General features: G+C 36.6%; 1 protein-coding gene across 3 annotated transcripts in view; it reads right to left on the bottom strand.

The window, feature by feature from the left end:
* The window catches only part of LOC121862315 (GRB10-interacting GYF protein 2-like), a 56,265-nt gene extending 45,967 nt beyond the window's left edge, over positions 1-10,298 (bottom strand). For 2 of the 3 annotated variants that reach the window (XM_042360477.1, XM_042360478.1), the window contains exons 1-3: positions 10,162-10,240; positions 4,592-4,677; positions 563-717 (exon numbers count right to left, since the gene is read on the bottom strand). In XM_042360477.1, the coding sequence (XP_042216411.1) occupies positions 563-667 (105 nt within the window). In that variant the 5' untranslated portion in view covers positions 668-717; positions 4,592-4,677; positions 10,162-10,240. Of the gene's footprint in view, positions 1-562; positions 718-4,591; positions 4,678-10,161 lie in introns of all 3 variants that reach the window. The other variant, XM_042360475.1, reaches the window with a different exon arrangement.
* Between the last annotated feature and the right edge of the window lie 5,205 nt (positions 10,299-15,503).

Below are 15,503 nucleotides of genomic sequence, written 5' to 3' on the forward strand. Positions count from 1 at the left end.
GACAGTAAATTTAAGAATATGGTCACCTGTTGTTACCATGTAAGGCACATGGCCAGTTGGCCACACCAATTGACTCATTAGTGTCTCATAAGAGTACACATAATCAACATACCCAGTTAGTAATTAACTGAGGTTCTTCATGATTATAGACTACCTTTACACATGTAGCCAAAGCGTACGGTAACCAATTTGAGATGTAGGAGAGAAATTGTTCACTGAATACAACATCCACACATGTTTAAGTCATGTGAAATATAAGAGATACTATTCATAAGTTCCTTATTACAGTACTCTGATTACAGCTTTGCACATTTAAATATCACCTTGTTACCTGTTTTTGTTTCATTAGTACCCATTATTAACTTATATATCATTAACTTCATACACATAAATAAATAATGTATGATCCCACATTTCATGGCAAGTGAATCTGTAAATGTCTGTATAGCTACAGTATACTGTATATTCATTTACTGGCATAAGGAATAAATTATAGTGTGTTGTCATCTGTTCTGGTATATAAATATATCTTTTTTAATTTGGTGTGGTAAGTGCTACTGACCTTAAACTTGTTAAGACCAGGACTGGGAGGAGGGGAGGACACACTACCACCATCAGAGAGAACTCGCAGCCACTCGGGGCCAAACTTCAGAGCAGTTTCTGACATCTTTTTTATTTTACTCTGCACTCCTTTGGGGGAAACCTTGCACTTTACAGCTGGAAGAAACAAAATAATTTGCATATGATTCTTACATGAAAACATAAATTACAGTACAGTATTTATAATACTTAATCTACTACATAAATATAGAAGATGCCAGTTTCTTTTAAAGCTTACTAGACAATAAGGTGTAAAAATATCTGAATATTTAAAGGGTGGTGACAAAAATATGAAGGCATGATAATGATAGCTTATAACCAAGCCTGTAGGAGTGACTCTCACACCTAGAATATCCGAGGGAGATGGGTGGGATTCAGTCACAGCTGACTGACTCAGTTTTATGATGAATTCTCCGAGTCACTCCTTCATTTATAACCTGATACTGTACAAGTTCTGGGCAAGTCATGTAACAGGAGCACACTGTCAAAAGGAAAGAAGTATAAAGTTCCTCTAAGTGCTTCTCACAACACACACTCCACCTGTGGGGTTTACTAAACTGATGCATTGTAGCAAAATCATGAATTAACCTTATAAAATTCTCTGTACCACAGAGCTCTCTACTGTTAACATGGACATCGACAGGACTGGGCAATGACTGAGGTGTCAGGTCTCTAAATTTTATTACAACAATCCAGTTTCCAGAGTCGCCAGCCTTGGTGATTCACACCGAAGAAGGCCTAGAAAGTGGTGGTTGGTTAACATCAGAAGGATGCCGTCTTGTTTGGCATGAATGGTAAAAGTGGGTAGTAACTGCATAGGACAGAGACATGTGGAAGGACTTGTGAGAGCAGCTGGGGGTCATTGAACCATGAATGTGAGTGAGCTACACAAAACAGTCTTATTAAGAATCCAGTTGTCCATAAACAGCTCCACAGTGATAAAAGGACAAAAAGGCATACCTGGTATATACTATAGCTACTCATTTTCACATCAACATATTCCAGACAGTTTGTGGGAATGCCACATGAGAATTATAGTAGAGAACTTGCATATTCTTTAATAACAATTATAAATACTGCACTGTCTGGAACACTTCCAACAAATGCCACAGAATTATTTTTCCTATTCATTTCCTTCACCCTTGTGTACCAAGGACCACACAGCAGAAAAAGTATACTGTAATAAGACATTTAATACACATACCTGTACTAATCAATTTCCCATACTGTACTTCTGTGTCAACATTAAAGTTACTCTATAAGGCAAGATGCCACTACTCAAAATCAAACTTAGAATGTAATTATTGGAATTTAATATCCCACAAAAAAAATGAGAATGAGAATTTGAGTCTGTGAAAAGTAGATCACAGTCAGTGTTTATGAGGAACTATATGGTATGTCTCAATTTTAGTCATTTAATAATACCTTGCTTTATAAAGTCAGCCTAACAGAGATTAACAAACATACACAAGAGATCAAAAATTTTTCTACATTAGGTAATTATTCAAAGGTTTCCCACAAATATGTTTGTGGTGTCAGACATAAAACTGAAGAAACCCCAAGATAGACTGGTTCCCTGTTGTTAATACTGTACAGTACTGAAGGATTGTAGTTGTTTCTTCTTACACTTCTTTACCTACTTGCTTTCTATTAAATCTAACAAAAGCACTTAACATACTGACTGCTTCACCCACTTATAAATGACCACAACAATCACTCATGTGCACACACTGTTTATCTGTCACATTGACTCAGACAACAAAACTTGTGGTGAAGACTCTTCTTGTTTTGGATTACCACCAATTGTATGTAGTACACTACTATATAGGCTCTTATAAATAACTGTCAGAAACAACACGAGAAATTTTCGGAGGATGCATTTAATATACAGTATACTGTACTTATTTTTACCCACAATAAGACATACTAAGACAAATTACATATCAGTAATACTACATTATACAAAAACAAGATTTTTAAAGATCAGAATCACATTAAAATATTACACGACCGTTAGCAGAAGCGGGAAAAATATGAAGTAGTTCGTAGTCATATTTCCAGCCTCTGCTGACGGTCGTGTAATAATTCAATGTGATTCTGATCTTTTAAAATGTAGTTTTTGCATAATGTACTATTAGTGATATGTAATTTGTCTTAGTATGCCTTATTGTGGGTAAAAATAAGTATACAGGTACTCCTTGACTTACGACCACCTGGACATACGACCGCCGCAGTCGTATAAATTATTTTCCAAATTACGTATTTTTGAGTCCAAACGTTAGTGATTGCGCTGTGTACTGACAAATTTTTTTTTAATCCCCTTTAAAATGGATGGCAAACGTATAAGTAAGAGCTCTCGTGGTGCTGAGAAGAAAGAGACACCCATTTTAGATTTTCTAAGTATTATTTTCGCATTTTTGACTTCCGACCAATTCGACTTACGACCTGGTCGTCATTCTCTAACCCCATCATAAGTCGAGGACTTACTGTATATTAAATGCATCCTCCGAAAGCATGAATTTGCTATCCGAGTTTATCAGTTAATTCAAGTATAATACTTTTGATAAACTTCCTACGTGCTTATGTTTCAAATAATGAAGATATGTGTCTTTATATAATTTAGCTAAATATTTCTCGTCAGAAATGGTCATCCCAACGATTATGAAAAAATTTGTTTAGAAATACTGTACATCACTACTTCAGGACATAATCGGACAGGTTTGCAACAGCCAACCACCTGTAACTCTTGAGGAGGGGGCGGGGCATTTTTTCTCATCTATGCACTATAGTACTGTCAATGTGTGCAGAGTAAGTGCCTGTCATGTCACTCCACCCCTCACCCCGTCAGCTCACCTCGCAGTGTTACATTTATTTATTACTGTATTATTTACTTTAATATTACTGTACAGGGGCCCCCCAAATTCGTGGGGGTTAGGTTCTCAAAATGGCCGCGAATAACCAAATCCGCGAATAAATAACATTGGTATTTTACTTATGTACGAAGAAATGTATATTCTCCTTATGTGTTTACCCTGAAGACAATTATTTCTTTTACCTGCATTGTATATATGTGTGTCGGTGTGTACACACACACACAAGTATTTACAATACAGGTAAAGGAAGTAGACACAAACACACATATTTACAATACAGGTACAGTAAAGGAATTTACTGTCTCTAGAACGAATGGCTCCCTGTCCCAGCCGAGAAAATGCTGGCAACTTTAAAACTACCCACAGACATTCTTGGGTACATCCAGGGTGTCATCCGTGAATAATAAAGGACCGCAAAATAAAAATCCGCGAACTTGGGGGGGCACCCTGTATTTACATTTTTTTTAAATATTTATATTTTCACAGTAATTATAAGCACAGTAGATTATTTTGTAGCAGCCAAGGCATGACCAAGTGCAAAAACTGAACAGATAATGAATAAATTCGGAAATTGTCAAATACGTACTGTACTTGCCTGCCAATTTCAATTTTGTGCCGTGTGCTGGTAAATGCAATTAAATATTTTTTTTTTCAATTTTTGCCATTAATGCAAATTTCCATTAAGTGGGTTGCCTTTAAATCAATGCAAAACTACAGTACAGTATTTGGTTCTCAGGGATATCACAGTTATCCCTCAACCTACTGTAAAGCATTTTTTACTTCATGTCATCAGTACACTCTTCTAATGTTAGGATATCATATTCAGAAACTAATACTGTACCTGGTAACTCAAATCATAAAATGTAATGGAGGATAATTGTTATTATGATCACAAGGTTTCGATAAAAAATTCAAAATTTTAAAAAAGTACTGTACTGTACAAGTGTACTGTACAAGGGATACCTGTACTGTGCATTGTTAATTTATTGATACAGCTGCAATTGGGAAAATAACCCAAAAGTTACAATATTTTTATCAGCAGTAATACAGTACTGTATAGCCACATCAGAATTTCTTCTAAGAATAAAAATAAAACCTGGTTTCATAAACAACTGTACCGTATACTCAAGAGCTACAGGTTGGCCTTGCAAATTCGTGCTAACTGGTATCCCACCGTGGCCGAATTTCCGAAAAGCACAGATTTCTGGAATAAGCATTAAAAACATAACAAAATTTGCTAACAGTTTTCAAAAAACAATTTTTATTGCTTCAAACTTACACTCAAAAGCCATATTTAATGGATAGTTCTTTAACATGTGGCTTAGAGTTAAACAATTTAGTGAGCACAAGGCTAGCCTACTTTAAACAAATTTAAAAATGCATACATCACAAATGAAGAAAAATTGCTATGATAATAAAAAAAAATGCATTGACGAAGTGTTTGACATCTTAAATTCAAATTTTGGAAGATATATATTTTGATGCTACTGTATCCAACTGTATTATGAACACTATTGGTTGTAGCATTTACTGTATTAAAAGTAGATACAGTAAGTCCTTGTTTAACGTTGCTCCCCGACAATGTTGTTTCTTTATAACGTCTCTATTCTTTAGATATCCATGATTCGGATAACGTCCCGCCGATTCAGTATAATGTCGTCACGGATTGCATTGTACGGCACATTTTTGGTGCGCTATGCTGCTCTCACTCGCAGAGCGTCACACAGCGTCCCCAAGCATCGCCAGTCTTTTGTAGGCTTCCACAGCATTCGTGTATCTTTAAGTGCTTTTGCTCCTAATACTGTACTCTAACCATTCGAAATGGCTTCCAAGTGCCCATTAAGTGCTACTGATGCTAGTGTTATGAAGCAGCAACGTAAGACCATTAGCCTTGTTACAAAAATGGATGCATTAACCCGTTTTGAGAAAGGTGAACGTGCGGTGGACATTGCTGCTTCCTTAGGTCTAACCCCCACAACAGTGCTATCCGGACCAACACAGACAAGATTACGGCTAGTGCTGGAAGTGGTCCTTCTCTGAGTGCAACAAAGACAAGTCGTACTCGAAGTTCAGTTACTTAAAAGATGGAAAAATTGTTGGCTATGTGGATGGAGGACCAGAATCAACACAATGTCCCTGTGAGCCTTATGGTTATCCAGAATAAGGCCAGATCCTTGTTTGATGGCTTAAAGGCAGCAGAGGGTGAAGGATCAAAGAATGAGCCCTTTCCGGCCAGCCGAGGATGATTTCAACGTTTTAAGCATCGTTATAACTTCCTTAATACAGTGGTCTCCATTAACGAGCGGTTCAATTTACGAGATGTCAGTTAACGAATTAGCTCCCATAAGGATTTTCAGTTCCATTAATGAGTACAACTTCTATTATCAACAGCCTTACGAGAAACACGCTTTGATGTGCGCATCAGCTGATCAATCTGATCGGCTAGTCCGCCAATACAGTAATCGGTTTTATGTTTACATGTTTCCAGTGGATTAAATATCAAGAAAGTTGTGCTCTTGAATATTTTTGCATTTTTTATATTAAAGTTATTGGTCATTCTGAAATTTAGTTAATACAGTATATTGATAATACAGTATACAGTGCAGAAATAATTAAGAAATACGAAGGCATTAGAATCAATGCACTCTGTAAAGAATATGGCAATGTCATCATTGACTGCCTCTACAATCAGCTGTTTGATATGTAAACAAAGCTGCCGAGAATACGACATACACACCTCAAAGTAAGTTAAAATACAGTACTCTATTGTTTATCATTTATTATTGTACAGTATAACACACAGTGCTTTATTTAGCTTTATTTAGTTTATATTTTATGTTTTGTTAATTTTATTAACGGTATACAGTACTTTGTATGTACAGTCTCTCCTCGACTTACGACGGGGTTCCGGACCGACAACCAGGTCGTAAGTCGAAAAGGCAAAAATAATACATAGAAAATCTAAAATGGGTGTCTCTTTTTCTTCTCAGCACCACGAGAACTCTCACTTTTCCGCTTGCCAGTCATTTTAATGGGAATTACAACCGAAAAAATTTTCAGTACACAGCGCGATCACTAATGTTGGGACTCGAAAATACGCAATTTGAAAATTATTTTATACGACTGCGGGAGTCGTATATCCGGATGGTCGTAAGTCAGATCTGACTACTTACCATACAAACCTAAACTTGCCCAGCCCCAACAAATTTACATCTATACACTAAACAAACAATCCTAGCATTACCAAACTTAAATCTAAGCTTAGTTAACCCGACATAATATCATCTAAATTTTAATGCACTTAAAATATGAAAAACTCTTTACTCTCAGGATTCATAACATTCTCAAAATAACTTGAGGAATCCTAAACCAAACCTAAATTAGGTAAAACTGCTTAACTTGCTTCATTTGGTTAAATAATTTTGCCAAAGTTCCAGTTTTGTTTAGGTAAAGGGTATGGAACTCTCATAAACACAGGGTTATTTCTTAGTTTTTAGAGAGAAATTATTCATTCCAAGTGGTCATATTTTTTTCATATTCTAATTTTGTTCCTCAGTTTATTCCATTTGTATGTTCTTCATTATCTTCATGTCAGGTAAAGTTTAATTTAATGTTTTAAAATAAACAGTGGATATTTTGCCATGAGCGGCTTAGTACCTACTAATGCCATTTTACCGTGAGTGCGCTTTGATTTGCTTATCATCCATTACCGGCAAACAACGCAAGAACTATATTCGACCGTGACTGGCAGTATTTGGCATTTATTTTTCCGCAAGTCAATTGTTGTGTAGCTGTAAACATACCAAATCATATTTCTGTTCTTCATGGAAACAACTAGCAAATATAGAGGTAAAGATTCGTTTTAGGTCGAACATGGAACTTCATATTTCTATTTATACAGTGAAAGCAAAAAAATATATATTATACAGAATTATGTGTCCAGTGCAACTTTATATTTTTTATTATTTTAACCGATAAGACTTCCCCAATTACCAACAATATTGGTTGTTCGAAGTGGGCAGTAGAGGGAAAATGTGGGGTAAAGTACTAAAATGAACACCAAACAAGTTTTTATTCATTTTCCCCCTTTTTCTTATCAGTGTAAGAGAGGAGACATTTACTAGAACCTATTAAAACCTGATCTAACCAACCAAAGAAATGGTGTACCTCCAACTAGGCCCATCTTAAATAACCAACTCAGCCCACCTTGCACACTTCAAACAAGTAGCTGACTAGAGGTTCAGGAATTAATTTGAGATATGTTTTATGTCTCTTTTGGTTCATTGAAATACAAAGAGTGTGAATAAGTGAATACCAAGGGTTCAATCGGTATGAAGGACGAATTTTATGAGTTATGTTAGTAGAACTTGATCATTGAACCATGATTCACATTCATAACTTGTGTTTCTCCAGGTGATTTTGAATGGGATTTGAAATTATTGCTTCCAGCAATTTGCCTAAAATTTATGTTGAACTGATTGGACGGTAGTTGGAGGATAGTGATCTATATCCCTTCTTGAAAATAGGTATTACATTCGCTATCCTGCAGGATTCTGGCACTACACCCGTTTTTAATGATATGTTAAACAAATTTGCTAAGGGCATACTAAGCTCTTCCTTACATTCCTTTAATACTCTGGCAAATATATCACCAGGACCTGGAGACTTTTTAGGCTTTAGCTTGTCTATTTGTTTATTAACATCGTTACAGTAGTCACTATTATCTCGCTTAATCTATTTTCTGCACTATCTCTGTATACCATAGTCGGTGCCTCGGGTATCAGGTTTAAATTTTCGGTTCAGATTATTGCTCATTTCTCCGTCCTTTTCAGTTAGCTCCCCGGTATCTGACTGTATTGGTCCAATCTTGCCTCGTGTTTTAGTTTGATAAATTTGAAAGAATCCCTTGGGGTTTGCCTTTGCCTCCCTTGTTACCTTCAGTTCATTATTCCTCTTTGCTTTTATTATCTCAGTCTTAAACCTACTGGCCAATACCTTATAATAATCTCGGAGGTAAACTTCACGATTTATTCTCTTACCTATAGCCTTCCTTTGTCCAATAATATTCTTTAAATAATTATTTATCCATGTGGGGTCATTGTTATTTGACCTGCATTTTCTGTATGGTATGTTCTGCTTTTGTGCATTAAGTAACTCATTATTTAAATTTTTGTGAAACTCGTCAACCTCAGATCTTGTGATCAGGTCATCTTCAACCGTCATATTTTGTGAGGTTATCGTTGTCAAGTCACCAGGTAAATTGATCTTAATTGTGAACTAAATAAAAATTAAAAAATTAAATATATAAAATAAAAAATATCACCTCTACCACATATGTACATTTATGTATTAATAAGATAGAATGAAGATAAATAATAATAAATCAATTTCCCTTCCCCGCCCCCCTTATAATATATGCTGATTTTTATCATTGTACTTTTATCATTCATGCAAAAATGTGTAAACTTTTACTTTTACAGTACTTTTTAGTCAGAGTTCATTAACCTAAGCGGTCCGAGTTGGTCATCCGAGATGGTCCGAGTTGGCAATGGGCCGAGTTGGACTGTAACCAAAGAAACCTACCCAACCTTACCTATCTTTCTAGCCGGGGGGTTGGGGGCAGACACCCCCCCCCCCCCTCCCGTCATATTAAACAAAAAGTTTATAGCCAATCAGAGCTCACTCCCGGTAAAATAGCGTTAGTATGAACTTAGCCGCTCACGGTAAAATATCCACTAAGTTTAAAATAATAACAAATGCATGCAGTAAATAATCACCAACTACCTATAAAATGCAATTACTATGAAATAGGTAAGTGTTCAATAATCCTAAAAACATATGGATAAGTTCCTCACAATTCTATTAGCTATTTATGTCAACCAGTAAATAAAATACGCAAATTTCTTCAACATTCTCACAGTTACTTTCATACATGTCAAACACAAATACTAGACTGAGCCAAAGTTGAACATATTATAGTGATGCAAATGTCCATATGACTTCCTTCCACGACTCCCCACACTACAAATACTAACAATGTAGCCACTTAACTCCCTTGTCATAACCATCACATCTGCCACTAACAGGCCAGAATGACAACACCAGGTCACCGCCCAATCATAGCACACTTCCTCTACAGAGCCTAACAAGCACAGCTATGTAAGTAACCGGAGTTAAAGTGGAATGAGATTTAAGTTATGTATTCCATCCCTTATTAAACAAGTAATGACTTCATCTGACTAAACGAATAAATAAGTTACTATTTAAAGTGCATGATTAAAATGTGAAAATCAGATATATATTTAATTTCCTATCGATGAAACAAGTTTAATTTTTCCCACGACATTCATCCAACTGTAGGTTAACTTTTGACCATATTGTTTCATTTACGCAGCGACCAAAACCTATTACACCTTCCATATCACAAGAATTACACATGTATTAGTCCCCTGCACCTCAGAAACCTTGATGACCCAGCTACAACGAGTACAGTGGCAGTTTTCACCAACCAAAACAATGTATCGGGAGGATCTTCTGGGAGGGTGAACGTGTGCCAAAATATTTTGTCTCTTATTTCCCAATATTCCCATTTATCTCTCTGGCTGCACCACACCTGCACCCTAATTACTCAATAAGGGAGTATATTGAAGCAATGTCAAGTTGAATTAATAAAGTGGTGTCATATTACCAGTAAAAACAATATCACTGGAGGAGAATTCACACTGAGACAGACCAAGATGGCCGAACTTTAACACTGCGCATGCGCTAATGGCATTAGTTCATGACGTAAATAAAGGGACAGATGACCATCACACCGCGCACTACTTCATATTCTCCCTAAAATTGTCCATGTGAGTTAGAAATGTACTATGCGTGTCTCGACATAATATCAGGAAGTCTCGACAACGAATGGAAGAGATTTATGACTAATTTCCAACATGTCAGCTGCTCCCGCACTTTCTCTCGGGCCGCCGTGAAACATGAGAAGAAATGTATCGCTCGGCAAAGTAAATTTGGGAAGGTGTTATATAATGTAATAATTAACTTTAAAACTTACATGCACTCATTATATATTCAATAGACTTAAATAAATAGCAATAACTCCCCCTTCTTTCGTAAATTTTGGAGATATACACAATGCACGGTAACTTTACAATTACTGCTGTATGATGGGAATAACCCGTATGTGTACCCCTTTGTTTACAAGTCCCCGTCAGTGACCAAGTACAGTACCTGTAACAACACTTCCCTCCTCAAATTCAATATTCTTTATGAATATCAAATTTTGCAATTTTTACAATAATTTATTACATTGCAATATTGGTTTTGTTTAATTCTGAAACACTGCTTATATATATATATATATATATATATATATATATATATATATATATATACAGAGGAGGGTGAGATCAAGTCCACAATGGTCAGGTATTAGGTAATGACTAGGCTTAGGATAATTATGCATTTGCATATGTGCATATGCAAATGCATATTTAAGCCATTTTTGAGCTAAAGTGCATATTCATATTTTTTTGTTTTATAAGGCATATATTTGGAAATTCCAAAATATTATACAATATTCTTCAACCTAAGTATGGTTCTACAGTATGTCTTTCGCTTTGGAGTCATGAGTTATGAGGTGAAAGAAGATTATTAAGGATTGAAGAAAAGTGGTGAAACTGAAATACAGTAGGAGTAGAAAGAATCTGGGCTCAACCAGATCGCTTCATCTGTATGTCTTAGGGCCCAGCTGAGAGTTGAATGAATGTCTTACGATTAACGTGGGTGTGTCATACTCAGTGCGCTACAACCGACCTCATCCCCACAATCTTACGTGAAAGGACACCCCAGCCAGTGCCGGATTTAGACCTGTGGAGGCCCATGGGCAGCCTCTTTGTGGAGGCCCCCCTCATTATAACTACCCAAGAGGGTGGGGTGGTGAGTGAAGTGAGCCTAAACATCTGGGAGTTCCGGGGGGCGCTGTAAGCCCCTCGGAAAAATTTTGAAATTTGAACACTTCTTTGGAGAATTTTGAAGCCATGTGCAATTATATTGAGGAAATTAGAACACTGATAAATTTTTAATTAACTGTATATTTATTGATAGTGTACAAATTCCCACCACACACACAAAATTGAGACATGACTGGAGTCATTCATGTGGTTTCAAGTCGACCAGCCCTGATATAGCTACTACTTAACATCTGGAGGCCCCTGGGCAGCTGCCCACTTTGCCCACTCCTGAATCCGGCCCTGACCCCAGCTCAATTTTGCCTGCTGGATCATGGTCATCTGAGGTCAAGGTTGCCATTGACGTTCTCGGTTACAGGTTACCGGGTGTTACCACATGACCTGTTTATTACTTTACTTAGCTAATGTTATGCGGTCATCTCCGCGCACACGTCCTTAGCTGATGCTTGTGCTGAGACAAATCCATTCTCTCGGTAGCTCACCAGGGGGCTTTAGTGTTCTTGAGTAAGCTCATAGTTACATCAAGCTGCATGGTAGTAGACTGCAAGAGTTTGCTCACTTGTTGTATTTGTTGCAGAATGTCATTCTTTACCACGGTGCAAATAAAAAAAATGGTGAGACCCAACTTCCCCATATCCAGCAGGGCCTCCCTTACTTGTTTATTTTGATAACGCACAGCCTCGATAGCTTTGATACGGTTTTCCCACTTCGTATCTAACCATGATTTCAGGGAGATGTCTACCCTGTTCATCAGTATTGCCCATCGTTGTGTTGCAGCTGAAAACATAGTAAACAACTTCTGAAGAATTCCAAACTACTCTAATGCATCTGGGGAGCTTTTAACTGCATCAGCCACCACAAGTTCAGGGTATGTGCACCACAAAGCACAAAGAGTGCACAGGGATTTATTGCCAAAAGGTGTGCTTGCACTTCCATGATTTTCCCTTTCATGTTTGACCCATTATTACAGTACTTCCCCCTACAATCAAAATTTTTGACAAATTTTAGAACATAAAAAAAGGGAAATTTCTGATAATTTCTGATTTTTTATTTAGTTTACTTTAATTTTCTGATTTAAGCAAAAATATTTGGAAGGAAAAAAATATTTTTTTTTTCATTTTCTATAACATTTCTGGACTATTGTTGAGAATTTATCTTTTTGTAATTTTAGAATTTAAAAAAAATACTGAAAATTTTTAACCAAATTCTGACAACTTTTGACCAATCAGAGACCTCCATTCCTTGGATCAATCAGACAGCTCCATTCCATGGACCAATCAAAGAGCTCCACTCCCTGGACCACTCACACAGCCCCATTCCCAGCACCAATCAGAGAACTCCATTCTCTGAACCAATCAGAGAACTCCATTCTCTAGACCAATCAGAGAGCTTCAATCCTCGACCGATCAGATAGCCCTATTCCCTTGACCAATCAGACAGCTCCATTCCGTTGACCAATCAGAGAGCTCTATTCCCTGGACCAATCATATACTTGTGTTATTTACTTGTGTCTTATATTAGTATCATATATTTGCATAATTTATTCGCATCTTATATTTGTGTAATTTATTTGCGTTATTTATTTGCGTTATTTGCGTCATTTATTAGTAAATTATTGGTCCAGGGAATGGAGCTCTCTGATTGGTCCATGGACTGGAATTTTCTGATTGGTCAACGGAATGGAGCTCTCTGATTGGTCTAGGGAATGGAACTCTCTGATTGGTTCAGGGAATGGAACTAGTTGACATCATGAAGAATTCTGACATATTATAATTATCTTGCCATGTACAGTCGGGGTCAAAAGTCTTGAACACCTACCTCTGAGTTATACACATATGAACGGGATATACTAATAACACTACTTGTCATCACATATTATGCCTGAACCACAAAATGGGATAAAACTCTCCTTAATACCCAAGATCTTCGGGTACTTACGTGCCAAATACTGTCAAGTGTTCAAGACTTTTGACTCCCACTGTACATTTGGTGATTATCGATGTGTGTGTGAGTGTGATTGAATGTGTCGGTTCTGTTTGTATACACATCTTTACAGAGCTATATTGTATTAACAGTATTGTGTAATTAAATAAAACTATAGGTATACAGTCTTACTTTGTTTTATTTTATGAATAAATATACCTAGGCTGAAACATCTGGCTAAACATAAATTTATCCAAGTAAATACTAGTTAATTAATGATTAAAGATACGGCGTTGCGGAATGAGAAGGGCTAGCAGCAACTACAGAAACTGAAAGATTACAATAGGTCAAATGTGAGGTCTGGCCCTGTTCAAGGAGCATTCTGTTTTCACCTGAAAGTTGAGGGCCGGTACTGTGAAAATAGACATTGTTGGTGAGTTTCTGAAAAAAAATGGCGTAAAGCAGACGAGGGAAGACAAAGGAATTTAAATAGGTAGTGTTAAAAATTACTGTCACGCTATATTTTAAAATCTTTCTAGAATTTGAAAATGGCTGTGGTTCTGTTTTACGTGAATATGTAACGGAGCGAATATTTACTGCTATATAGTGTGTTGCATGTGGCCGTATGTGGCGCTAATGTTGCTGTGAACATGTATTATTAGTGTTGTAGTAAACATGCAGTATTAGTGTTGAAGTGAATATGATTTAGTGTTAGTATTGAAGTGAACATGTAATCTTGGTGCCGACTAAGTGAGGACAACCTCCTCACTCTCAGCACGTACACCAGATAGGTCGCAGCGCCCTGGATAAATAAAAACACGTTTCAGAACCAGCTTGGTGAACCCTTGCCTGACTAGATTAACAATGACACACCTGCATGGTCATCTCTCAACCAAGATGAGTCTGCAGGTCATATGCATCGGAGACAGCCAGCCAACATCGCCACACCATAAATAATTATAGGTCGGTTAACTTGACCAGCATTATAAGAGATGCCACGATGGAACATCTACTACGAAACAACATACTGTAGTTTCATACCAGGGCGCTCTTCCTTGAGGCAATTACTAAAGATGCTGGAAGTTTGGACCCAGACCCTGGAGCGTGGTGGCAATATCGACAATATATAATTGGACTAAGACTTTCGACACTGTATCCCATGAAAGGGTGAAAATTAAACTGGAAAGTGTGGTGATTAATGGCACGAAATAGCCATGTGTACTCGTGACAAGCAGGGTACCACAGGGCAGAGTACTGGGCCCGTAGGTGTTTATTTGTAAAACAAATGACATGCCAGAAGCTATACATTCCTCCATACAAATTTTTACTGAAATTCAGGGAAATTAAAAACCAAACGGATTGTGAAGAACTACAGAAATAACTGTCAGCTTCAAAAGTGGTCCAAGGAATGGCTGTTAAGATTCAATGTCACAAAGTGTAAGAGGATGCACTTAGGTCAAACCAAATGTAAGGAGGCCTATTACATGTCCCAAAGGGACGAAGAAGCAGCAGTTACAGATACATTATTGATCCAGTACTTGCCAACAGTGAGTGCGCAACAATGATATGACTGGCTGCCCAAACGGCTAAAGAGCCGGGTCAGTAGCTAAGAGAATAAAGTACTGCACGGGATTTGTACAAGTGTGGGTCACAGCCACTACTAGCAAGGAAAGGGTAATATTAAGTACTATTAATGATAGCTATTAAGTCATTGCTTTTGTCTTTTCTTTGGTTATCCGAGAGTTGGAGAGATAGATAAATAAATTCCAGGGGTCTCAATTATTGTTTCTCTTACGTTGACAACACAACATACAGTACATATACTGTATACTGTAATTTCTCACTCTTGATTTTTTTGTATTTATTTATGGCTCTTTAATATCAATATTATTACTATTATTATTATTTATAATTTATATTAAAATTTATCATTAATAATATTTTATTTTATTAGAAGTGTTATTTATTTTCCTATTTTTATTATTTTCACTAGTATTAATATTTTCTTTATCATAATTGTTATCTATTTTTATTAATTTAATTATTATTATTAATATTATCATTATTATTATTTTATTATATCTTCCCCCCTCCTTCCCCAGGCCTTGATGTGGGTCATTAAAAATGACCTATG

The sequence above is a fragment of the Homarus americanus genome, unplaced genomic scaffold (assembly GCF_018991925.1).
Source record: "Homarus americanus isolate GMGI-L3 unplaced genomic scaffold, GMGI_Hamer_2.0 scaffold31037, whole genome shotgun sequence".
Taxonomy (NCBI): Eukaryota; Metazoa; Arthropoda; class Malacostraca; order Decapoda; family Nephropidae; genus Homarus; species Homarus americanus.